The sequence below is a fragment of the Erigeron canadensis genome, chromosome 3 (assembly GCF_010389155.1).
Source record: "Erigeron canadensis isolate Cc75 chromosome 3, C_canadensis_v1, whole genome shotgun sequence".
Taxonomy (NCBI): Eukaryota; Viridiplantae; Streptophyta; class Magnoliopsida; order Asterales; family Asteraceae; genus Erigeron; species Erigeron canadensis.
In genome coordinates, this window is record NC_057763.1 from 46,751,561 (window position 1) to 46,778,045 (window position 26,485).

The following is a 26,485-nucleotide window of genomic DNA, read 5'->3' on the forward strand; positions in this document are numbered from 1 at the left end:
TAAAACAAGGCCAAACTTTAGTGGTTTAACATAAAAGGCCAAAGATGAGTTGACTTAAGTAATTATATACGAGACATGAGTTATATTTTGACTTATGAGATTTTAATAATTACAAAAGCAAGAAATAATAGAAGTGCGTAAAAAGCTTAAATTTTTATATTTGAAGATGAGAAATGATCAAGGGTGGAATCTTTACGAGTACAAAGAGATGTGCCCTGCCAAAAGTTAAAATTCTTAGTTTAATATATATGTTTTTCTTAGAGGTATTTTTATATATATATGGGTTTTGATCATTTGAAAACTAAATTTTTCATGAAAACTAGAAAACTGTCAAAACATATTGTGTTCTGAATTTAACACAATGTGTTTTTAATATGTTTTTCGAAAACACATTATGTTAAGTTCATATCACATTGTGTTTGAACAATTTTCTGATTTACAACGCTATCAAAAACACACCGTGATTTAAAACTTAACACGACGTATTTTAGATTATACAATAAAAACACATTGTGTTTTATAAAAACACAATTAAAACACATTGTATTAAATTTAAATCACAATGTGTTTTGACAGTTTTCTAGTTTTCACAAAAATTTTAGTTTTCAAATGAATATTTTATTTATATATATATATATATATATATATTAGTGGTTCTTTTAAAATTAATTTTGGACCTCCTAGCATATAAGCAACATCTACAACTTTTTCTTCACCTCCAAACATAGGCCAAACTCAATAGTAAAAACCGTGTGCAAACTGAAGTATTCAACATGCCAACATCGAAGATACAAAATGCTATCAAAATGACATCCTTAAATTAGATGCATACATTTTGAGAACAAACCAATAAAATGGGATCAATCTTTTATTTTATTCTAATCTTTTAACCGCTAAACTAAAGGTAAAGAAATTTCTTTACCTATTGTTGTTGTTAATATATTGTGTTTTTAAATTAATATAAAGGATTATATGATATGGGCAAACTGAGTTTCAGTATGTTTGATTGAAGGCAAAATGAGTTCAGCGTATTAAATTATTATGTTGGAATAGTTTGCTGACATATTTTGATCCGTATGTTTGAGTATTTTGTGGAACCCATTAGAGATGGTCTTATCGGAGTTATTGACAATCTTTTACGTAGGCTGAAACTTAAAGAATTTTTGAATTTACATTCAAAATGTTGTATATATGTTTTTTTTTAACAGCTTGTATATGTGTTTTTCATAACTAATTTACGAGTAGGAGAATATACGATCAAAAGCTTCCATTGCTTATCATCTAAATTCAACCAAAAGCAGCACCTTAAAATATAGCACATGAAAGAAACAACACAAACAAATTTCCTACCACATTCACCTCTAGACCCTGAAAAACAAATCAAGACCCCAGTTTTCAACTTCACTTAAACATTAATTAAAAACACTTGACATAACAAGAATTAACCAGATATTTAGACATTATTTATTTGTTTTTATAAATGTGACTAATCTAGAAGGCCTTCAAATCTACTGTTGGCACGGAATAAGATTTCCTCAAGTTTTCCTAACTTGACTAGTTAAGTTGGGAGGATCTTGACCATTGATTGAAAATCAAGGGCTAAGATTAAATAAGTATCATTGAATCTTGGCTCTTGATTTTCATCCAAGGGTTAAGATCCTCCCAACTTGACTAGTCAAGTTGGAGAAACTTGAGAGAATCCTCATCCGGTTGGCACATAACAGAACAATAATTAATCAGATATATAGACATGTTTTGAAACTTACCAATTAATCACCATTACACTTCTTAAGGAAGTTGTGGTGTTGGTATTTTAATGAACTATATGGATGCCCGTACGATGCGACGGTGATAGTGGTAGCAACGAAGGTGTAGCAACGGCGGATGTGGTGATCGTGATATGCAACGGTGACGGTGGTGGTGGCGTGGTGATGAATGTAAATTAATTGATGTAAGAGGGCTTACTATGGTTCTTTAAGGGTTAGATGATTTATGTTCTAATTTATTTTCATAAAGGTATTATAGGTAAATAGATGAAAATGTTTAAATTAGTGAATAAATAATAAGGATAATATGGTCATTTCAAAATCTTGATTACTTAAAAGAGTGTGGCTAATTTGCTTTTAGATTACTAGCCTTGTGCCCGCGCGTTGCTGCGGCTTAGGGGAAAACGATCGCCTGAGAAAGCTAGGTTTTTTTTGTGTGTGTGATAGAGATAGATTTGCGAGATAGAATTGAGGGTGTAAAGTGTTCGTAAGGGTAATTTAGTCCAACTGTAGACGAGAGTATATAAAGATATATTAAGTTGAGGGGCATTTTAGACCTATTAGGTTCTTAATTACTTAAACTTAGTTCCCTTTAGAAGGGGGTACTAGTTTTTAATACCCGTGCACGATGCACGGTAGATACAAATTTATTTTTATATATAATAACTTTTCATAAAACATATATTGTAATACCATCAAGTATGATTTTTAAGAAAAAAAAGTGTTTGAGGGAATTATATAACCGACACTACATTGAATAAGCATCAGGATTTCTCGTAAGATTTTTGATGTCGTGGAATTCCCTTAGTTAATTTCCATATGATTAGGGCACTACTAAGAGTCGATCGCTTGCCATTTAATTCTTCCCCTGTGTGCCTTCTGTTTAATTGGTGACAGATACCACTCCATCTAGTATGAATAAGTCAAAAGTTAAAATTTAAATATAAGTATAAAAAAGAAATTGAATATATGTATATATATATAATTAAAAAGCTAATTCAATAAAACAAATAAATTAAAAAGACACGTGTCAATGAAGAATTATGGCACATGTCGTTTTAAGAATATCTCAATCATGTTTTAGTTTATTGGTAGATAGAAGTTGAAAATACAGTACGGAGTATTAGTATTAGTGTATTTACTAGCAGTGTGTTTACTAAAAGCCCATTGTTGTCTCTAATTAAAGCCCATTCATGTCTCTATTTAAACCCAATAGATATAATAAATGAAGCCCGCTTCATTCTAAAACCCAAAAACTTTCATGTCATCTGAAACGCACTTACGAAATCGGAGCTAATTAATGAGCTAGTTTGTAAAAGCTAGTGAATATATATTCGTGCTTAGTGACTAGAAAGTTAAGGATCGAAGAGATGTTCCTGTCATGTATCGTCGTGTAGTAGTGAATACGGAGAATGATAGTTGATAATTAGAGTGATTTTTATTAAAAAGATTTGATCGATCAAGTATATTGTAATGACATATCCTGTTGAACATAACAAACATTTGGCTCTACATTTAGAGTAGTACTCGACGACTTTGCAAACCAAACATCATTTCGTATGCTCTTAGAAGCAACCCCGATCGGCCCAATATGTTAAATCATTATTAACCAGTCACATAAGAGTTGTTTCTCAAAAGGCATCACGTGGTTGGTAAATCAATCCCGTCTAGCAACACGCTAAGAGGAGGCATAACTGATACATTTGGCCTCACCAGTATGCTTTTTGAAAACTATATCAACCTTAGCTCAAAGCCTCAAACCTAGACATATTTTCGAAATGCCCTATCTCCATACTCATCTCGGTTTATAATTTTGTTATCTAAGCAGCCGTAATAACTATTTTGATAACATGTCTTCAAATTCACAAAACAGTATTAATTGTCAATTGACATCGTATCATACTGATAATCAATCAAAATAATGTTACCTTTAGGAATTTAGTCGAGTGGTCCTCTCGAATTATTGTGTGCCCTTTGTACCAACCACGTCATCTTATGTTTGAAACAGTGCCTTTGCTTACCGGGTAGGAAAGCCTGAAATGACATTATTGACCCCACTAGTCAATTTTTCTTTTTGAGTAATACCTTATTCACTTATTGTTTTGTTTGATACCTCTTTCGAAATACAATTTAAAAATATACCATGTCGACTTAAATTGATTTTTGTATATCAATCATATATTCATATTCATATTCTTACTATATATAGGTATTTATTGTCACATGTAACATGTTATATATATGTGATAGACTAGATAACTCGAAAAAGTCTGTATTAACATAGGAGCAAAAATAATATCATCTTCATATCTCAATACATCTTTCAAAAGTTTTTACTAATACTCTAAATTCAATTATTTTGTCTTCTTCGATCTATAGAAAATTTCAAAATTTGTATTTCTTTTGTGGACAGAATATGTATTACGATCATGCAGTTTTCTATTTTTAACAAAATATAACAAGCAATGTGTTATAAAATAAAATATTAATATTATAATAAATAAAATATGAATTGAAAACTGATTGGTTTTATTACCCATTTAAATTAAACTAATCTTTGACAATGATGTTATCTGCTAAACTAGTGCCGCCCTATAATTAAAAATGTAATAAAGTTGTATCACATAATCATTCAGCTTCAACTAATAATAATAATAATAATAATAATAATAATAATAATAATAATAATAATACTTTCACATCAAGTGACGAATTTAAAGTATAGTTAGTAATATTACTATTAATGTATTTACATATACCTGCAATTCCTATATGTACACTGACATATTCTATTTGTCTGAAAACGAATATAATAACTTTAAAATTCATGTCTTAAATTAAACTGAATTGAATGGATATTCATTGGTTATAAGGGGCAAGAGTATGGTATCAATCTTATAGCAAATCGGCAACTTTTCCACCCATTAAAAAAACGCAATGTGGCATAGCCAAAATATGCCAATTCTTGCTTTTTTTATTTAGCAAAAACATGAGTATAGTATGTAAAAGGGAGCCGATCGTAAAAAAAAAAAAAACAAGGATATATTTTATTATTTTTAATTATAAATATATCTCTCCACCTACCTCCCTCTTCTTCCCACAATCTCATCAACGGCCTTTTTGTTGACCAACCCTTCTATTTCGATCTATCTATATCTATCTATCTATACACATACCTATATCTATCTATCTATTTATCTCTTCTATATCTATTCCAATCGTTTTATATATATATACACACACACAGTTCTTCTTCATCATCACCATCATCATTGCCGGAAAACTTTTGGGAAAACGGAAAAAAAAAGAAACTCTCCGGGAAACTTGCCGGAAAACAGGAAAACAAGGAAGATGGTGACACGCCGGAGTTTAGCTACTTCCGAATATGATGATGACAGTGATCAAGACCCGTACACCATTATCGACGTTAATAAAGGAAAGTGGTCGGGAAAAATGCCAAAAGATCGAAAGTGTTGCAGGAAAAATATACAGGTGGGTGTATCTATATATATGTGTGTGTGTTTACCTCGATGCACGCAAAACCCATAAACCCAACATTCACTTGCATCGGCCAAAACTAGCTGATGTTGCTTGCCAAACTTGCCGATTAAACTTGCCAAAAGAAGCCGAAGCATGTGCTATAGGGTTTGCCAATTTGCCGATTTAGCCGATGCTTTTTGCCGACTACACCCTTGCCCTTAAAGATCTCAAGAATTCGCTAAAACCGAGCATAGTTTCCATATAAACATCATAAAGGCGGTCAAAATAGTTATAGTTATCAAAAACATAGTTGTGTACTCGTAAATCTCGATTCGGCACGAAATCTGATTTTTCGACTCGTGACTCGAAACATGACTCAAATTATAAAAATCAAGATATTTGAAAATATAGTATTTTTATAATTATGTGCAAGAATTTATTGTAGACATATTGTAATGTATTAATGAATTCAGCTAAAAAAAAAAATACAATTAAAATCAAATCAAATTTAAAAGCATTTAAAAGAGTTATGTTTAAAACAAATTTAAAAAATAAAAAAAAATTATTTTGTGACTCGTGACTCGACTCATGACTCGGACCGACTCGCACCATAAAACACGAGTCATGTTACGAGTATGGAGTAAATTGAGTCATGCCATCTAGTCGCATCGTTTCCTCTTTGTTTTGACTCGACTCGTACGAGTCGATTTATGACTCGTACGAATTTGACAACTATGATCAGGAACATATAAAGATAATTTATATAAAGATAAAGATAATTGTCTCTGAGAAAGAAAAAAAAAACACCTATTTCAATTTTTTCTCATACACTAGACGATCAATATATCATAGATTTCAAATTACGATCGACAAGTCTTAAAAATCTATATAAGGATAAATGTCTCGAGAAAAAAGAAATCAAAAATCTAATCTTTTCATTGGTAGAAATGATTTTTTTTTTAAAGTTAGATTTTCTTAAAAATAACATAATATCTTAAGAACATGATAAATATAATTCAATAAGTCTTTTTTTTCATTCTTATTTTCTGAATTTATCTGATATAATTTAATAGGATGTCAAATAAACTTATAAGAAAAAAATAAACTATTATTCTTACAGTATGAAATATCTAATAAAGGAGGTAGTATGGTGAGAAATGCTATTTATGATTCGCTTAGTGCGGGACCCTTTCGTCGTGCGATTAACACACATCATACGCGTCCGAGATAAAATTCACTTAGTAAAAAAAAAAAACAAAACTTGTTATATCCTCCAAAACAACATAAACCACAAACTCTTAAAGAATTTCGCTTACCATTTTTATTATCCTTGATTTATTTTCCTATTATGGAAATAGTGATTCATCAAGAAATGAAGTGGATTTTGTGGCGATCCTATTTGGAGAAACCAACAGGAGAATATGCGATTTGTTTGGGATAAAAAAGAATTAATTGAAGCTATATTCTTTTGTTGTTTTTGGATGATTTGGAGCTACCGTAACGAGCAGGTTTTTTATAATAGAATTCATCGAAAGGAATTTCTTAAGGATTCTATTATTGCTCAGTCATATTTGTGGTATTCAAGTAGGTACAAAAGGAAACGAATCTCTTGGTTGAATTGGCTTCAATGTCCTCTTCTTTTTAGTTTCTTCAGAGTTTTTCCGGTGTAACTTTATCTTGCTTTGATCTTGTACTCTCTGGGCATCTAGCGTTTGGCTAGTGACCTTTTAATTTAACATATTGCCGTTATAAAAAAAATAATCAAAAAGAGTATACCATTTCATTTTTTTTATATAACATAACAATATTAAGCCGTTGATCTACGTTCACAAAGTTTTAGTGGGCCTCAGGTGGGTCCGTAAAGAGTGTTTGGACGGTGCCAACTTGTGGTTGTCAAAGGCGTTGACGACATCTTCCAACGGCTCGGCTTCCACTAACTTCCAACAACCAATATAGATGAACTTTTTTTTGTCTATATATAAATGAATCTATATTTATATATTGAGAAAATAACATAAGTACCCAATTTTTTATAAAAATATATTAATTTAGCCAAATTTTTTTAAATTTTTACAAAATACCCAATAAAATCGCAATAAAAAGTGATAATCGTAATGAAAATTTTAAAATCACATTAAGATTTTGAAAATCTCATAAAGATTTTGAAAATACTTTTTTCTAAAATTTTGACTTCCGCATTACGTTTTATGACTTTCTTTTTTTGAGATTTCGACTTTTTTTTGAGATTCAAAAAACAAAATGCAAAAACAAAATCTCAATAAATCTTCCTTGTCTAAATCAAAGTCTTGATCAGAAAAGGGGACGATGCGGAGTGATAAATTGAAATCAGAGAAAGGGAATTCACGGTTTAAGTCAAAAGTTGAAGAAAAAAAAGTCAAAATCTCATTACGATTTTCACTTTTTATTGCGATTTTGGTGGTATTTTGTGAAAACCCAAAAAAAGTTGACTAAATTGGTATAGTTTTTCTAAAAATTGGGTACTCATGTTATTTTCTCTTATATACAATATGAGGCTGTTAGGCACATAAATTGGGTGAAAACCTCTCAAATATCTTTTTTTAAACCATAAAAATCATAGTGACAAACATTTATTTAAAATATTAAAATATTGGTATGTGAGAAGTTAAGTTTGGTGCATAACAGACCATACTCACTTTTCTCTGTATATATATATTCCTTATATTTATTTGTTAATTTGAAAAATAAAAGCTGTTGTTACTCTTTTACCTTGAATAGGAATCCAGGGCTAAAATGAACTTTATAGTATGAGCAAACTGGCTCACATTGAAAAGAGCATGTGGTTCATTTAACCTTTTTCCTCATTGTTGAAAAGAAAAACAAACATGCAGTTGTAATGGTATATCGTACATGATACTCTGAATATCACAATTACTATAAACTTTAGAGACTATCCTTTCAAATCAGTAACATAACTTCGTTGTAATATTTGATTTGTACTTATAAAACAATAACAACAATAGTATAGGTGAATATTACGACAAACAAGTCGCATGCTCTTGAAATCAGATGCGTCGTACAATATTATGAGTAAACGAACGTGGGCCTTACTATATGTTTTGACAAGGTATATGATTACATGGTTTGGTATATACGTACCATGGTCAAGTATTTGATTAACCAATTAATAATAAAATAAATAATTTAGCTTCATTTGCTTCAGGGAAATGGTTTACTCTGAATGAAGTAACATTACGGTAGCGCGAATGATGTCTTTTTCATGTCAAGGTGACCTTATAACGCCGTAAATACTATATCGTACGTGTTCAGTGTGATCATTACATGGGGTGCCATATATAGTGTGATACTCGATACATTATGGTTGTTTGAGTGTGCGTATGTGTGTGTGTTTTTTTTTTCTTTTTGAATTTCAAATTTCAATAATAATTTTAAAGAGTAGTTTTCCATCTATATCTATACCATTTTATAAAGCAAACTAAACCTTCCCTTTTAAGTAATTAAAATTTTGAAATGACCATATTACCCATTTTCTTTATTCACTAATTTAAAAACAAACTACACCCTCTCCTTTTAAGTAATTAAGATTATGAAATGACCATATTACACATCTTCTTTATTCACTAATTTAAACATTTTCACCTATTTACCTATAATATCCTTAATAAAATAAATTAAAGTATAGATCCTCCAATTCTTAAAATACCATATTAACCATCTTACATCAATTAATTTACATTTACCACCACCGTCATCGCCGCACATCGCTGCCACACAGCCGTCGTCGTCACACCTTCGTCACTACCACCATAACTGCCGCATCGTGCGGGCACCCTCTAGTATTTTTTATGTCAACTTTTTGTTGTGCTTGATAGGAAATGCTTTATACCAAAAGTCATGTGAGCTTATGGTGTTTAAAGACTCTTGATTATGTTACTATCGAAAGACGCCGTTTAAGGCCCAATAGTAGCAAATAAATTGGCGTGTACTTTATAAAGACTTGCTTTAATGTTGATTAACACCACGTATTAATCATAAAGCCTTTTGGCTTCTGGGGGATGGTATTATATATTGGAAACTTGCTTCACTATTGATTGATATATTACATAAATCTTATATAATTTATAATAGCAATGATAAAAAAGATTGGTTTACTTAAATAGCTTCATAATACTGTTTTGTACTTTAGATTAAAATGTAAAACTCTAATCAGAAAAAAAAAATTAACAAAAATATTAAGAAGAAAAAACTTTATATATAAGGAAAAAAGAACTAACTTAAGTATACACATCAGAATAAATGGACACAATAAGTTGGAAATAGAAAAAAAAAAAAAAGAAAAAAAGAAAAGTAGAACTATATGTCTAAAGTTATGGGAGGTGTTCTCCGTGTAAACTTCAATTGGTGAATGTGGGAATGAGTAATAGGGGCAACGATCGACTCCACCAGGCCCCAACTACCGACTTAGATTGTCAAACACACGAATACATAAAAAAGTATATAGTTTGATAGTTATATATTTAGAAAAAATTCCATTTAGCAATTAAGACATTGTTGTGAATATTTTGATTTTAAAGTTTCGAATATTAAAATGTTATGTCTTGTCTTTTATAAAAGAGTAGTATAGATAGATTAAAGATTAGACGACACAAATCATATTTGTTTTACAACGAATAATTAATAAAAATTTTAAATTTTCATCAATTTTAAGCATTGTATATTTGTCGTATAGAATAAGAACAAAGATAGTTCAGAAATATGTACACACAAAACATATATAAAAAGTATAAAACTCAATAATACCAATTAAAATAAGTTGGCGTATTAGAAATTAGCTTAAAGTTTGTGATGTAGGCCCGGGACAATGGTCCCACACCGGCCCAAACCACCCCTGCATTTTATCTTTATATATAACCCAAGGAATCTATTACCAAACTCTGCGTTTGCTCACAGCAATGACCACCACCCAGTCCCATTTCACGCCAGAGCAAGTCTCTGTTGCTACCATAGACTCGGTGGTCTCGTCGCCACGGTCAGATCATCATCCGTCGATAGATAACAGCCGTGTTTACGATGACACGACGGCACAAGCCCGTGTTCGGTTCATGTGTAGTTTTGGTGGAAAAATATTACCACGTCCACATGACAACCAACTCCGGTATGTTGGTGGCGACACTCGTATAGTCACCGTGCTCCGCCACAACACTACCTTCGCATCCCTTAGCAACAAACTATCCAAGCTTTCTGGTAAATACGTACATGCTTAAATTTTTTAGTTATATGTATCTTTCATATATTCAATCATAGATGATGTTTATTATGAGAGCCAAAATTATTAGATAATATATACTCACTAATTTAAAAAGGGACATATTGACAAAATTATTGTAATTATTAATGATTGGTTTGTTAAGCTATATATCTAACACAATAAATGCTAGGTGGATCAAAAGCTAAATGGACATTTTTTTTCATCTACTTTAGATTTCATTAATGCTCAAACACATAGCTTTTCCAATCGATCACTAGAATTGCATTATATCTTAGAGCGGTATGTTATCGTTAGATACACGTATTTTTTGAAATGAAAAATAGCTCTAACACTAAAATCAACCATGTTAAAATTTTAGTATACTTGATGAGGACCACACGAATTCGACACAAGGTCACAAACTGAATAATATGATTTTTATGATGATAGAGGCCGGCATGTGATTTTAACATCGAATTGAACCAGCTGCTGCAGGTTTGGTCTAACTATTTTCGAATGATTATAAAATGGTCCAAGTAAGGAACAAGCGTACATATATATAGACTTAGCCTGGAGCAAAGCTTAGTCCGAGATTACTAATTAAACTGAAGAAATCATAATCGTGATTAAACCAATATTAAATAGCTCAATTCCTAGCTCCTACATGTTTTGATATTTGGTTCTTGGCCATGGTTTGGCCCGTTTTTAAAATCCGAATTGGACATGTCTTCTTCTTGCTTTTCAAAATGAAATTAAGTTTTAACGTTGACGGGATAAAAAGCAAGAAAGATGATGTGTGTTGAATATAAATTAATAATTGCAATAATGCTGCAGCTTGTTATATACATAGTATGTTAATTAACAACTTGAGGTGAATATATATATAGGTACAACCGATATATGTATAAAGTACCAATTACCAAACGAAGACTTGGACGCCTTAATCACAGTCACTAGTGATGAAGACGTGGAAAACATGATGGATGAGTACGACCGGCTGGCTCACAATAACAAAACGGCTCGGCTCCGTATCTTCCTTTTCCCAACTGACGCCTCTCTATCTCGAGCCAGCAGCATCAGCTCGCTCCTAGACGGCTCCGTTAAGCGCGAACACTGGTTCCTTGACGCGCTTAACGGGGGCGCCAGCCTGGAGCGTGGTCGATCTGAAGTCTCGTCAATTGTTTCTGAAGTGCCCGATTATTTATTCGGGCTGGATCATCCGGATGACCCGAAGCCCAAAACCCGACTTAATGATAGTGTCTCGGCTTCGGATCCTGGGTCACCGGCTCCAAGAATTTCTTCTCCTTATTGCTCGACTTCTTCGGCCTTGGGGACTTCGGTGGCTCCCAACCTTCGACCTGTTCGGACTAAACTTGATAACCCGGTACCAGTCGTTAGTGAACCAAAAGAAACGGTCACCGAGCATTTTTCCGAGCCTAATGACCCAATAGTTTTGAAGCAAACGGAGTATCCGGGTCAGCCCGTTTATTATGTACGTCGTACTTCCTCACCGGTACCAATGCAAGAAATGCCTGTTTATTATATGCATCCCCCCGGTTCGATGCCTCAAGAAAATGTTGCGGTTCAACCCGGACCTATTCGAGGTCAATATGGTCAACAGTTTATGGCACCTCCGGGTCAAATGATTCACCACCCCCAGGTGCAAAATATGGGCCAAATGTACTCAGGAATGAGGCCCGTTACGGGTGGGGAGTCATATGAAATGGCGGGTAGAACAGGTGGAGGGCCGGGCCAGCCTATTTATTATGGGCCAAGGTATGTTGGAGTTCAGGGCTATCCGGGTATGGTTTTGCCGGGTGGGGAAGAGATGAAGCAGCAACCTGCATCCGATGGAAAACTGGCCCGTGCTCCCCAATGAAGTTGAATAAATAAATGGGTACTTCTAAATGGGCTGGCTACAATACAAATGGCCAAGTTTGATATAATTCTGGTTTAATTATTTTGTTTATTTTTATTTTTTTTCTATGTTGACATTGAATAGGTCAATATCCATGAAGTTGTTTGTAATTTTGTATCATGAACTTCATATATGATGATTGTGAAATGTAAAATAGTAATTTAATTGTTGTAAGACTTATGTCGACTTTTTTTTTTTTTTATAAAAAAGAAATCAAAAGAAAACTTTTGCAAGGATTAAATTTAATACATAAGAATATAACATAATAATCAATCGTCCCTGTCTTATATGTTTCTCTAAACTTTTGTGTGGAACGATAGCTTTTGGACTTTATAGACCATAGTTTGTTGTTAAAGTCTCGCATTGGTGTGAATCAGATATGCAATTGAGGTGGATAGGTGTTATGATACTATTATCATACAGTATTTGGCTAAAATAACAATCAGAAGTTCATATGTAAGTATAATTATAGATTTTGTCATTTATTTTAAATTTTTCTTCAATTTTTAAAATTTTTTTATAGGTTTTTAACATATTTCTCCCCTTTAAATTTATTCTTTTATGGATTTTTTAATTTTATCTCCTTTGAATTTTGTTTTCTGATACCGCCTCTGTTTACGAAATTGGCTTTCCAATTTACAGATTTAATCCCTAGAATAGCTATATGACACAAAAAGCTAGATATATTTGCGTTCATGATGCAAGCTAATTAATTGAGAATGAAAGAATTTGCGAATGGCATCATGAACACTTAAACAAGTTGATCTATCGGCGGGAGCAATAACACTGACAAAATTGTTGAATAATAAGAAATTGCTAAATGGAGAGTTAAGGATTAGCACTCTTTGGATGAATCTGGCAAAGCCATTTTTTAACTGTCCAACTCGATCTGTATTTGTTTTTCTTTTTCCGAGTCTTCATATTATATTCCTTTCTATGTCTGAATTTGCTCGTCAAGTTGGTTCTCTTCTTTCATTGAATGAGTTATTTTTTAATCCTTTTAGGCTTTAACATGCATTGTCGCTAGCTAGATTTCCGTTTTGGTATCATTTTGTGGTTTCTTAACCCACAATCTACACTCTCTTTCAGTCTGCTCAAGAAAAACCAAAGTATATGAAATGTAAGAGTATAAAGCTATATTAATTATATGGTAAATAATTACGGGTATATGAAATGTAGAAGTTTTGGGCACTAATTGTCAGCTAAATTAGGGAATGTCGATTAAACGGATGGAATCACTTCGAAATTAGCTAAGCTACCTTGATGCAAGATCAACCAATGAACTAATCTCTATCTCTACAATTATTACATTATAAAAATATATTTGTTACTTTTATTTTTTTCAATTAAGTACAGTAATTGATAACCCAAATTAACCTTTTCTCTTGTTCACAAATTTAGACATTTTCATCTAAAATCAGTGTCGGTCTTGAGATTATTGATGCTCAGGGTTAAACAATTCAAAAATGCCTCAATCAAGTTTTGTTAGAAAAGCAACACACTATAATGGTAAAACTATAACCTGTCTTGGCATACATTTACCAATTCTTAACTAAAACATTTTGACTAATTTCTGATTTGATCACTTACGTTGATTTGGAAAGTCGTGTGTATTCCATATAAATATCTAATAGTATTAATTATGATTTTAAACTACCTTGGTTAAAAACTGATCATTGGTAATCCATCTTAACATTCATATAAAACTAAAACAATATATTACATCCTTAAAATACTATATAATTTTTATATAATTTTATAGTGCATTAGAACTATTTTATGTAATAAATAATAATAATAAAACACGGAGTATTTTATAACTATATTAGTTCAATTTGGATTATATATTAAAACTTTATATTATAACTTATTTAAATTAAATTCGCGTGAACAGTGGTTTTTTTTGTCCTTATTGTTTCGGTCAAAAATTACCTAAGATAATTTTATAAAGAATTTTAGACAATTCAAGAACCGAATATTTGTAAGTGGGGTTTGGTGTTCAAGGATCTTCAATAAAAATGAAAGTTTTCTTTAATATAACAACAAAAACTAAGAGTTTTGACTAAAAAGTGTTTTAAGAAGATCTTCGAAATTGAAATACTTTGAGTAATTAAGAAAAACTGTTGAAGAAAGAGCAAATAATTATAAATTGACAATAAAATCTTAAAGTAAAGCTATAAAGAATAATGACACCAGAATTTTGTTGACGAGGAAAAACCCTTGATCCAGTTAAGTGATCTTAGGTAAAAATCCCCGGGAGGATGCAATCGACCTCCAGCTGTTCTTTTATTATTACTTTTGTTTGAGAATGATTACAATGAAATGAATGAATGAACGAACGAATGAATAATACAACTAATAATCGCTAAGTCACTCTATATTTGTGGTTGTTGAATGATCTGGTGTGTGTAATGTATATATTCTTAGTGATGTCCTTTTCTGATCGATAACTTCTTCTATTTATAGAGCTAGACGTTGAACCATATTTTTGAAATATCTAGGATCTTCCTGGACTTGCTCCTTTCGCTGAAGAATAAACTTAGATGACCGTTGAGGTTTATTCTTCACATGGTAAGTCTGTTATCAATCCCGATTCTTGTGGATGAAGTGATAGACTATCCGTTGAAACACGTTTTCTTTATATAACACGTTCTTGACTTCAGTCCTGCATATAATATCGACTATACTAGAAACATATTCGTTAGTAAAATTATTGATCCTGAGGATATGAAGTACTTATAATATATCAGAGCCCACATTAATTGACTAACTGGAATCAAGGATCCCTTAACACCATATAATATCAAGCGTTCTTTTCGAAAGGACCAGAATGCAAAATACTGTTCAAGATCTTGGTAGTAAAATTTTTACCCCAAACACTTATATGCAGTTTTAAGTTAAATATTATATTTGTCAAACAACGAACAAAAGTGATGCTTGGTGGAGTGGTTTGTATTTACATTTGTGGGGTGAAAGCTCACGGGTTTGAAACCTTATTATTTTTACCCTCTAGCCTTATATAATTTGTTTTTTAAAATTTTTTTTTTTAACATTTGTTTTTTATACCTTTTTTTACACTTTACATTTTGTTCTTTTATAACTTTTTAAAATGTTATATTTTTATTCAAATGCTATATATATATATATATCTTATTTCATATTATTTCTTTTCTTTTGTTGCATTAGATATTCGTTTTTATTTTTAAATATTTAGTTTTTATACCTTTTTGACATGTAATTTTTTTTTTAATAATTTTTTCATTTAATTTTTGTATTCTCTTTTGTTTTATTTTTTGGTTTAAGTATATTCCTTTTGTTTTTTTTAAACATTTGGTTATCCCCAGTCAATAACCAGGTTTAAAACTAGTTCAACATAGAAAAAATTAAAAGGGTTATTTTTCAAGTTTTTGGTAACTAAAATGTTTAAAAGGGAAAAACTAAAAAAAGTTATGATGTACTCCTCGCTTAGTTGTCTTCAGCCTCCAGCCGCAATTCCAATTTTCACTTTTTCACCATTAAAGATATCTCACTCATAAATAAAATAGGACGGGATTATTGATCCGTTGCCCCTATAGATTTGATGCTCAGGGCTGTCGCCCAGCCCGCTTGGTACCAGGGCCGGCTCTGTCTAAGATACCTATAAGGCTATAACAATAAATTTATTTACAACATACATTCTCCAACCTTTAAAATTACTATATCACTCCCTTTTACATAAATCACTTTTACGTCAATACCCCATTGCTATCACCATCGTTATCAGTACCACCCGTTGCTGTTGTACCACACCGCCATATCATGCTGAGTTGCTGACATTTGTCTAGTTACGTTTAATGTTTTAAGCATTCTGTTAGGTGAAAGTCGATTGAGAAAATTATGCTCTAACACTTATCAATTTATCTTATGGCCGATCAGTGAGTTATATGAATTTGCCATGGAATATAATACGAGTAATTATACTACAATTATAAATCTTGAAAACGACATTCATCAACAATTTCTTTTGTGTATTCACCTAAAAACAACATAAAGTACTTAAAGTGACAAGTATCATGCATCATTTCTAGCTATCTAGCTTTCAGCTGTCTTTTATTTTTTTGATGTAATATCAGTATATCTCAATGATCAATATCAATATTGATATCATATTATAGAGTATGGATCCTTCTAGTTCATAGTCGTTTATTAAGATTAAACAATGATGTGTATATTTCCTCTTTCATGTATGAATATATGATGAAAATTCATTTTTGTGGATAGAAATTTCAATCAAACTTAGACAAGTCCACATTGGCTACAAAAGGATTATATTAAAACAAGATGGTGTGGCCAATATATTCAATATATTTTTCGAAGTCAATGCTTATCGATATTAATTTATTGACGTAATTATCAAAATTAAGTTCATCATTAGTATGGAGGGCCGGAGGGGACTTTTGAATATGGTTCTCCAATTGTAATATGAAGGTCAGGGTTCTCACTATTTTTTTTCTCAATTAACAATAAATTAAATGATAAATACAATAACTTCCATATTTTGTATAGTGTTTTATTTTATTTTACTTTTTAACTGAAAAAATACGTATATCCAGATCTATGCAAGTACAATGGGCACGATAACCAAGTCCCAATTTATGTCTTTTTCTATTTCTAACTTTATTTGAAATGTCAAAGGTATAGTATTTTATTTGAAACATGAAAGCAGATTTTTCTTTTAGGTTGCGGGGAAACTGTTTACATTTCTATCTCCCTTTTGTGTACACCGCTATAAACAGTATTTGACATGTAAATCGTAAATAATGATATTGAGTGTTACTTACTATTTTTGTTTCAATCTTTGAGTTGTATATATACCCGAGTTATATATATACTTTTTTTTTTCTTGACATGTTAAAGATACCGTATGTCTCAATTCGGGTAGTGATACTATATGGATCATTTATGATTTTGGATAGGAACTCATGTGGTTCTTACAATCTCCACTTGGTCTAAGGTCTAGAAATGGTCATGTCTTCGCTAAATAAATTTCTGTCTTAAGATGAACAAATGGTTTAATTATAAGGACATACATGACCAGTCGCTTAGATATTGATATATCTATATATTATCTATAGTATTAATTATACATTTACTTTTCAATTCATATTATAGTATCAATATCAATATCATAAATAATATAATAATATATAATAAAATCTATCTCTTTTATCTACTATCTCATAAAGCATTTGGAGTTTGGTCTTATAGTTTAAAATTTTCTAAATACATCAAAATGACTATGTTGCCTTTAAACATATGTACAAATTGATTAAGAAAATCTTATATTAATTAATAAACATCAATATTGACCCTCATTAAGTATCATGATTTTTTAACATATTAATACGTAATACTGACCATAACTTTATATATATACGTACATATATCCCATAACTTTGTGTTGGTCATATAAATATATGTATTATACTAATATGCAATCATTCATGCACTACTAACGATAACCATAAAAGTATGGACAGAAAGATGCTACAACATCTCTTCTTCTTGTCTAAATTTCTATTGAAATTACTTGGTTATCCTCAAGGGTACCATTGTAAGAGCAAGTGCTTAAAATATATGAAATATGAATCCATGGCGAATAAGTACACATCACAAGATTTACTAAACACTACTCTTGTGTTTGAGGTAGAAGGAGGGTTACTAAGATCAACTTCACTCTTTCCTTACTTCATGCTTGTTGCTTTTGAAGGCGGTGGCGTGTTGAGAGGTTTAGTATTGTTCCTATCTTACCCTTTGATTTGTTTGGTTAGCAAAGAAATCGGGTTGAAGATCATGATATTCATAGGCTTTTTTGGGGTGAAAAAAGATAGCTTTATAATTGGAAAGACTGTTTTGCCAAAATTCTTTATGGAGGATTTAGGGTTCGAAGGATTTGAGGTGGTGATGAGTTGTGGAAAAAAGGTGGGTTTGAGTGAGTTTCCTAGGGTTATGGTGGAACCTTTTTTGAAGGATTATTTGGGCGTTGATTGTGTTCTAGGAAGGGAGTTGAAGGTAGTTTGTGGGTATTATGTTGGGCTAATGGAGGATGTGACGATGATAATTAGATCAAGTCTCTTGATGAATGATATGTTGAATGAGCAAAGAGACTCCCATCTCATTGGTTTTGGTTGCTCTAGCAAGATATATGACTACCAACAAATTTTCGCTCATTGCAAGGTTTGTAACATTTCTTTTGCTATAATGTATATATAACACAAGAGCTTATTTACACGTCAAATACATGTAGATTGATATATAGGTGCATGGATTCATCATTGATTCAAATCTTCATATTTTTTAAAGCATAAAAAGTAAATTCATAAATACATCAACGAACACAATATTTAATTAATAAGTGTTAATGCATTAAAATGTTATTAAACACTTAATTGTGATACTAATGTCTAATCTATGTTTAATTATCAATTTATGCTGGTCAATCTCAAAACTTCAAAGTTTTGTTTTGTTTTTTTTTTTTGGTTTTAAAGTGTTCTTTACATGGATACGTACAATCCTGTAACCTAATATGCTTATATGTACCACAAATATTGATAACTCTATGAATGATCAAATTAATTTAATGTTGGTTTCATGTAATATTACATAATACATATATATGTTTCGTACTACTGGCCAAATGAGCTTAATTGGAGTTCATTTGTTTTACATGTATATGTTATTTATAAACATAACAAAATCATAATATTAGAAATACATACACGTATTTGTGACACATTATACCTTTTGGCTACCTAAGTTATTAACCAATCAACATTTTACTAAATTAACTTTTTAACCAAACAGAACTACTCGTATATAACTTTTTTTTATTACTCATTAAAATTATGTGACACTAAAAGACGGGCCCAAGCCGTGGATTGGGTTTGTTCCCAGGGCCCAGGCCTCCCCCCTAAAAAATGGTCCAAAGGCATGACGTATGCATGCATAGCGCACAAACCATATAGAAGTAGAATGTGATCTTTAATTCGTTTCCAAAAAAAGAATGTGATATTGAATTCGTTTTCTCAATTGATCATCCACCCGTGCGATCCGTGGTACGTACGTAGACCACTGGTTTATATATGATGGGTGGTTCGATATGTACATCCATGTACGGATCGAGATTATAATCTCATTCATTAAATTGAAGTCTATGTGTCCATCGAACCGAAAATAATTTGTTAGCAAATTCTGTTGTATTATACGAATGAATTAGTGCTCCTAAAATCCTACTCGTATAATTTTAATCGTCTGAAATAATTTCTGCTTTGATCATTTGTCTAAGATAGCTAGCTTAATTTGCCAGGAAATATATTTGGTAAGCGAGTCCGAGAAAAAAAGATGGAGAGCCCTTCCTAGAGACAAGTACCCAAAGCCATTGGTTTTTCATGACGGAAGGATCGCGTTTGTGCCAACGTTTCAGAGAACATTCGCAATGGTCATGTGGGTTCCATTTGGGTTCTGGCTTGGCCTTTTAAGGATCCTAATCGCAATCACCTTTCCTTACACCATCTCCATACCCGTCTTTTCTTTTACAGGAATGGGAGGTAGACTATATACTACTACTAATTCATCATATTCATTGGCTAAAGACGATATCGTTGACATGAAAGGAAAAGATGATCCAATCAACAGCCAGGGCAAAGGCACGTTATACGTGTGTAATCATAGAACATTACTCGATCCAATCTATATTTCGATGGCGATCATGAAACCAGTAACTGCCGTTACGTATAGTGTGAGTTGGTTATCAGAGCTCTTGTCCCCAATTAATACTTGTCATTTGAGTAGAAACAAAGAAAAGGACTCGAAAATGATGAAAATGTTGCTTCGGCAAGGTGCTCTTGTAGTTTGTCCTGAAGGGACTACTTGTAGGGAGCCCTATGTTCTCAGATTTAGCCCCTTGTTTGCGGAAATTGGCAACGAAATTGTCCCTGTTGCTATTGATGCTAAGACGAATATGTTTTATGGGACAACCGCAAGTGGTTTCAAGTTTTTGGACCCTTTGTTCTTTGTCTTGAACCCGGTTGGGATTTATCACGTCAAGATTCTTAAAAAGTTGTCAACTGCAAATATACGTGATCAGCAATCGGGGATTGAGATGGCCAATCGGGTACAAAAACAGATCGCTGAAGCTCTAGGGTTTGAGTGTACAAATTTAACAAGAAGAGATAAGTATATGAGCTTGGCAGGAAACGAAGGTGTCGTATAATTTAAGGATCAAACATTTATAATTGTATAGAAGAGATACCGCAAGATGTGTTTATTTATATTATTCGGTATACAAAAATTATATGTAGAATTAAGTCCAGAAGTTCTGTTCTGTCCATATGAAATGTATAAGTGGTGGTTGATAGATGTTTCTTGGAGAGTTTGTAACACATATATATGTTCAATTAACGAAAAAGTCACATATATATAATATATAAGTTTATAGTATAGGGATTGTCATGTATCCACATTTCATTGAGGTTCAGATAGTATAATCAAAATTAGTCAGTTAAAACGAAAACAGATAATATAAAAGTTGACTTAGAAGTGATTCACACTTAATAAGAGATATGTGACAAGAGGTTTATAGGAAAGTTTATGACAAATATAGTAAGATGAATTGAAGTTTAATTATATTGAAATCGCATGAAAAATACTCATACTTCAATTAAATTTAAAATTTATAAAGCTATGTTAAGTTAACGTATGATATATTAAATAGGTTTATAATATATGACATGGCAATATATATATAATGATAGTATATATGAAAAAGAAAACTTATTGCTCTTAGCATTATATCATTACAAGATAGCAATCATACATCAAATACTTATCGTTTGTCATTCAAGACTTGCACAATTATTGTGTAGGAGGAACTTACGAGATTGTCCTTGAGATGGTGATGGATGATGATTAAAAAATTCCAGAGTAATTAGTAATGTTAACTACTCATCGTTTGTCATCAATTTTTTTTTTCTTTTTTTTTCAAATCTATTGAAATTTCAAGTCACATTCACATGATGACAACTTTTTTTTTCATGAAAAACTAATTCCAAAGTTTGTAATTTACATGTTATAGTTATAGATTACATGTGATATAAGTTACAAGTTTAATATCGATAAAAAAAAAGAAAAAAGAAGAAGATATTGTTAATGCTAGTATATTAAGTGACATGTTAAATGAAGATGGAACTTGTTTCGTCTAATGATTAATCATTTTTAAAACGATCTAATTAGAAAATAGATAGGGATGACTTTTTCTTCTAAATATTTATGTGTTTTTATAAAAATTGAGTTTTAATGCCGACTTAGTGTTATCTATTTATAATTTATTACCATCATTCAATGATAAATTATTAGTGGCAATACAAAATCATATTCGGTTGCTACTGCTACATCTTACCTTGAGGAAAGGAAGAAAATATATGAAACGAAGTTGCAAGATTTAACCATTTCAGTGTATACACTTTGACTTTTTAGGTCAAACATAGGCCGTTGTACACGTAGTATCCCAAGGCTATGGTTAAAAATTTAGCATAAATGTCGGCTACTTAGTGTTTCTTGTTGTGATGTTTAACTACATGTAAGTCGCGATTCAATAGATATTGGTAGATCATATCCAACTCGAAGTTTAAAAGTAGCCTATTTGACCAATAAAGTCAAATGATGCATTAACTTTCCAAGAAAATAGATGCACGAAAAAATGGTCCAAATGGGGACTGATCGACTTAATTAGTACACTTCAATTATGAAGATTAAACATACTGATGTTGAAGAGGTAGAAAATTGTAAAAAATACTATGCCTTGAAGTTTAGTGCAACGTTGAGATGTTTTTATTTTTTATTTTAAAATTGGGATCATGTTTGTAATTCATCTTTGGTATGTACTGATGGATTTATCTACAAAGAGACCTATCTGTTATGCCTGAATTACAAGGGAAGCTCTCTGCCTGGATAAATGTTGCTCATCTAATATGATTTTTTTAGTTCCTGCTCCAATTTAAGTTTCTTTACATAACTCTTTGTTGCAGTGCCAATGTTATGCCAGAACTCCTTCTCAATCAAGTTTTGAACTCTAAATCAAGCCACAATTGGCCATCCAAGATTACAAGCTTTGATTATGAATCACCTGCTGTAGCAAGTATATAAGCCACTTGCACCCACCTGTTACCAATGATGATTACTGCTGATATAATTAGAGCTCATAACTATCGTAGTTCTATAAGGGAGAAATGTAAAAATTCAAGACCAGGAATGGCACGAAAGACTTAAGGTAACTTAGAGCTGCGCCAAAATGGCAAAATCAATGAGATTCATTCGATTGGGCGACTTCATTATATAAAGAATGGTGCAAACGGTGACAGGATTCTGTAACAGCTGGGAGTCTGAGATGTTCTTGAGGCTTGTTTGCATGACATGGAGGATTGTAGGTATTCAAAAATGATGCTATAGGCACTCGCTCATGTTGTTTTTGTTGTAGCGCTGCAATCGAAGACCTGGTGGTTGTATTTTTGTGCTAAATATCACTCGATAAAAGGATATTTAGTCGCATGTTAAAGAGATTGGTGTCATCTGATGCAACAACATAATACTTTCTTAATACAGGGGTTTGTCAAATTAAGAAATCAACTTGAAGCTGCTCAAGTGATATATCCATTCTTTATCTCTTCTTTAGTCTTCAAAAAATCTTATTATTATTATTATTATTATTATTATTATTATTATTATTATTATTATTATTATTATTATTATTATTATTATTATTATTATTATTATTTTTAATAAATACGAAGCATAACAAACCGACAACCACCTATATTGTTCATACCAATTGTCTCAAGTGAAACTTGAACCCACAACCTTTTTGGTTGATAGGTCACTCCCAATATCGCTTGGCCAAAGGGCCTTTGGTAACATTATGTCATGTCATAGAGGGAACAAATTAGGATAAATCTTAACTGAACAAGTTGGCTAGGTTGAACGGCGAATCAGTTTGTTGCAGAACGAACAATACATCACCCCCTTGAAACATTTGCTTATCATCAGGCCTTATAGAATATTATGTACGTAATACGTTTTTATATAAAAGTGGAATGTATCGTATTACCGTTATGAGTGATACACAACCAAACGTATCAAGTATCACACTCCATGTCGAAACATTTGGTCAAACTAACTTGCAAAGATTACTTTTTCACAGTTTTGCACTTTTGCATGACCTTTCAGGCTTTCAAACTATACAAACTCATCACATACATTTTTTTCACTCGTTTTCTTTAACAGGGGGCGGGCAATGGTGACGTTCTTGATCGATACAACAACAATGGCCTCTAATTGTTGCTATCCAAAATTTTGAGCTTGTCAGGAAAAGATCCCTGCCCAGTATCAAGATTTGCGGCAGTAATTTGTGTGAGGGGCTGGATTTAAGGTTTTGGAGACTCTATTGAAATGCTCGTTGGTGGAATTAGCTCGAAGGCCTTGACACCCTCAACGTATGTTCCTATGCACATTGTGTCACCTCGACCATGCCAAGTACCGTCATGAACATTGTTCATTTCTAGTGTTCTTGATTCCTGTTCAAGATATCAAGAATATGGAAGAAAAGGTATTTAATATAAGATGTTCATTTCATAAGTCTGTTAAGACCAAAGTATTGATAGTAGGTCCCATTAAACTACGCAGATAAATGGGATCCATGGAATGGCGATGAGTAGAAAATTAACCTGAGCTAAGGTGCAACAAGGGCATATGAGATGGGATACACAATCATCCAAAGAACTACTGCTTCCCTGGAGAAAGAAAACAACTGTATGAATCAACGTTGCAAAATTTGATGGGAAGTGATAAATCTACAACAATTATTTGCCATTTACAACAAATGTGCAAGTTTTACTGCACAGTGTACAACTGTATAAAGCAGATGTTGTTGTAGATGGCTAAAACTTGTTGTAGCTTTATCACTTCCCAAATTTGATACACTCTGTATACACTTTGACTTCAGAAGCTATCATGGTATGTTTCTATTGTAAAATCCTACATAATTCTCCATATATGTAACACCAACAACGGTTTATGTCATTATTAGTTATTCAAAAAGTAAAATTCTTCACTTATCTATGTCATACTTCGAAAATTTAATGAGTAATTCATATCAGGGATGGAGTAAAAAAGTAGCCTGATTGACCTCAAAAGTCAAAGCGCGCCACATTGTATAAAGATATATGCACAAGAACCAGTACGAACACACTATATGAATTTGCTAATTAAGTAAATGATAAGGAAACAAGGACACCAGGTATTTACCTTGATATTGAACTTGTTTCTCATTTTGGTGCGGTGAAATCCCACATATGATCCAAGGAAGAGTGCAAAAGCAACCCCGAGATACAAGAAACAATGCTTCTTCGTGACAGCAAATGCAACAAAGTTGCAAAGAGCAATCGTAGCTAATATTATGTAAACAAATCCCTGTAGGATCCCCAATGTTGCATAAACATGTTAGAAACTTGACGCTAGATTACATAGGTGCACGTATGTTTGTAACGAAACACAAGCTTACTTATAGTAGAAATGAAACATATTATACCTGAAAGAAACAAGAACCGAAACCAGCCAGTTTCATATTCTCACCGAATCTATACCATGGGCAGCTGCAAATCAAACATTCGTAAGTACTTTTACTCAATGATCATGAATATTAATCTTAAGTATCATCTTTGAAGCAACTAAATATAGGATGTTCTTTCTTTTTGGAACACGTTAAGCTAACATCAAGTACAACAACAAGACCCAATCCCTGAGCTGTAGACAGTCTTACCTCTACCCAAACGTAGAGAGACTGCTCCCATGAGGACAACCGGCCACAAAGAGGTAAAAGTTGGAAAGTGTAAAGAGTTTAGTTATTAAGGTAACAGCAAGTACATTATTTTATTCTTCTGTTTTGCATTTGGGCTTTTGAAAGAATAACTTATAAATTTATAGATACAACAATTCCGTCTCAATATGGATTTTTATAAATAAACTGATTAACTAACATTAAAGAATCTAAAATTCACAAAATTCAACCAAACTATTACAAAGCCCAATCTAAACTCAATGTGGATTTTAAGAGTCTAGGTAAATTACTTATCTACCCATGTTATATCTATCATTAGATTAAGAACAACATAAAACAAAAAAGATACAGTACTTACAATGATGATTGAAGAAGCAAACGTTTGTCATCAAAACATTCAAGAAGATCACCTTCCCACATCCTAAAAACACCACCTCCTAATCCTAACTCCATTTCCATTTCCATTTCTTCTTCTGCTTCTTCATAATAGTAACTATCTTCTTGTGGTTGCAAATTATTATTCCATTTCCCTTGGTTTGTTTTCATGGCCACCCTTGAACATAACATATCAAAATCCAACACCTCAATCAATCTCTCTTTTTCTTCCTTCTCATCAACCATCACCACCATCCCTGAATCCCCCATCAATCTCTCCCCCTCTCTCTCTCTCTCTCTCTCTCTATTTTATATATTATACAAATAATGTTCAAGACTTTGGGTGTATGTATAAAAATCTCAAAAACCCTTAACACATTTATATATAGTTTTGAGAGAGACAGAGATAAGAGAAGAGAGAGATTGAGTAGATAATGGATTCTTTGTTTGTGTTTTTGTTTTTTGGAATGAAAATGAATAATAATGGGTCAAGTTGTTGAAAGATGATTTGGGGTTTGCATGAAAATGATTGGCTACAGCTGGTGACACATAAGAAATAGAATGGTGGTTATCCTCTGCTTTTCTCAACTTAATTTTGCCTTCCAAATTTTGGTTCAACTTTTCTGTACTTTTAAAGGCTTCTTGGGTCCAATCTTGTCAATGGCAAGAGTGTTTTTATTGTTGACCAACAAAAACAATAAGATACCCCTTTTCTTGATTTTGACCCTTTTCATGAATTACCCATTAAAGATAATTGAATTCTCTAGTCATAGAAATAGATGGGTTTTTCAACTTTTTCTTTTTCTTAACGTGTGTCCGCTACATATTTT

General features: G+C 32.0%; 3 protein-coding genes across 3 annotated transcripts; 2 read left to right on the top strand and 1 right to left on the bottom strand.

Annotated features, from left to right (window-relative positions):
* Window positions 1-10,188: 10,188 nt before the first annotated feature.
* On the top strand, window positions 10,189-12,586 carry LOC122593237. Its single transcript, XM_043765619.1, has 2 exons — window positions 10,189-10,490; window positions 11,382-12,586. Exons 1-2 carry the CDS (start codon window positions 10,199-10,201, stop codon window positions 12,371-12,373), a joined length of 1,284 nt encoding a protein of 427 aa, XP_043621554.1. The 5' UTR covers window positions 10,189-10,198; the 3' UTR covers window positions 12,374-12,586.
* Window positions 12,587-17,888: 5,302 nt separating this feature from the next.
* LOC122593745 (probable glycerol-3-phosphate acyltransferase 3) lies at window positions 17,889-20,857 on the top strand. The gene is made up of 2 exons (XM_043766190.1): window positions 17,889-18,628; window positions 19,758-20,857. Exons 1-2 carry the CDS (start codon window positions 17,924-17,926, stop codon window positions 20,661-20,663), a joined length of 1,611 nt encoding a protein of 536 aa, XP_043622125.1. The 5' UTR covers window positions 17,889-17,923; the 3' UTR covers window positions 20,664-20,857.
* Window positions 20,858-23,502: 2,645 nt separating this feature from the next.
* On the bottom strand, window positions 23,503-26,124 carry LOC122593746. The gene is made up of 5 exons (XM_043766191.1): window positions 25,639-26,124; window positions 25,032-25,095; window positions 24,749-24,913; window positions 24,169-24,234; window positions 23,503-24,018 (listed from the first exon to the last, which is right to left on the bottom strand). Exons 1-5 carry the CDS (start codon window positions 25,923-25,925, stop codon window positions 23,869-23,871), a joined length of 732 nt encoding a protein of 243 aa, XP_043622126.1. The 5' UTR covers window positions 25,926-26,124; the 3' UTR covers window positions 23,503-23,868.
* Window positions 26,125-26,485: the final 361 nt, after the last annotated feature.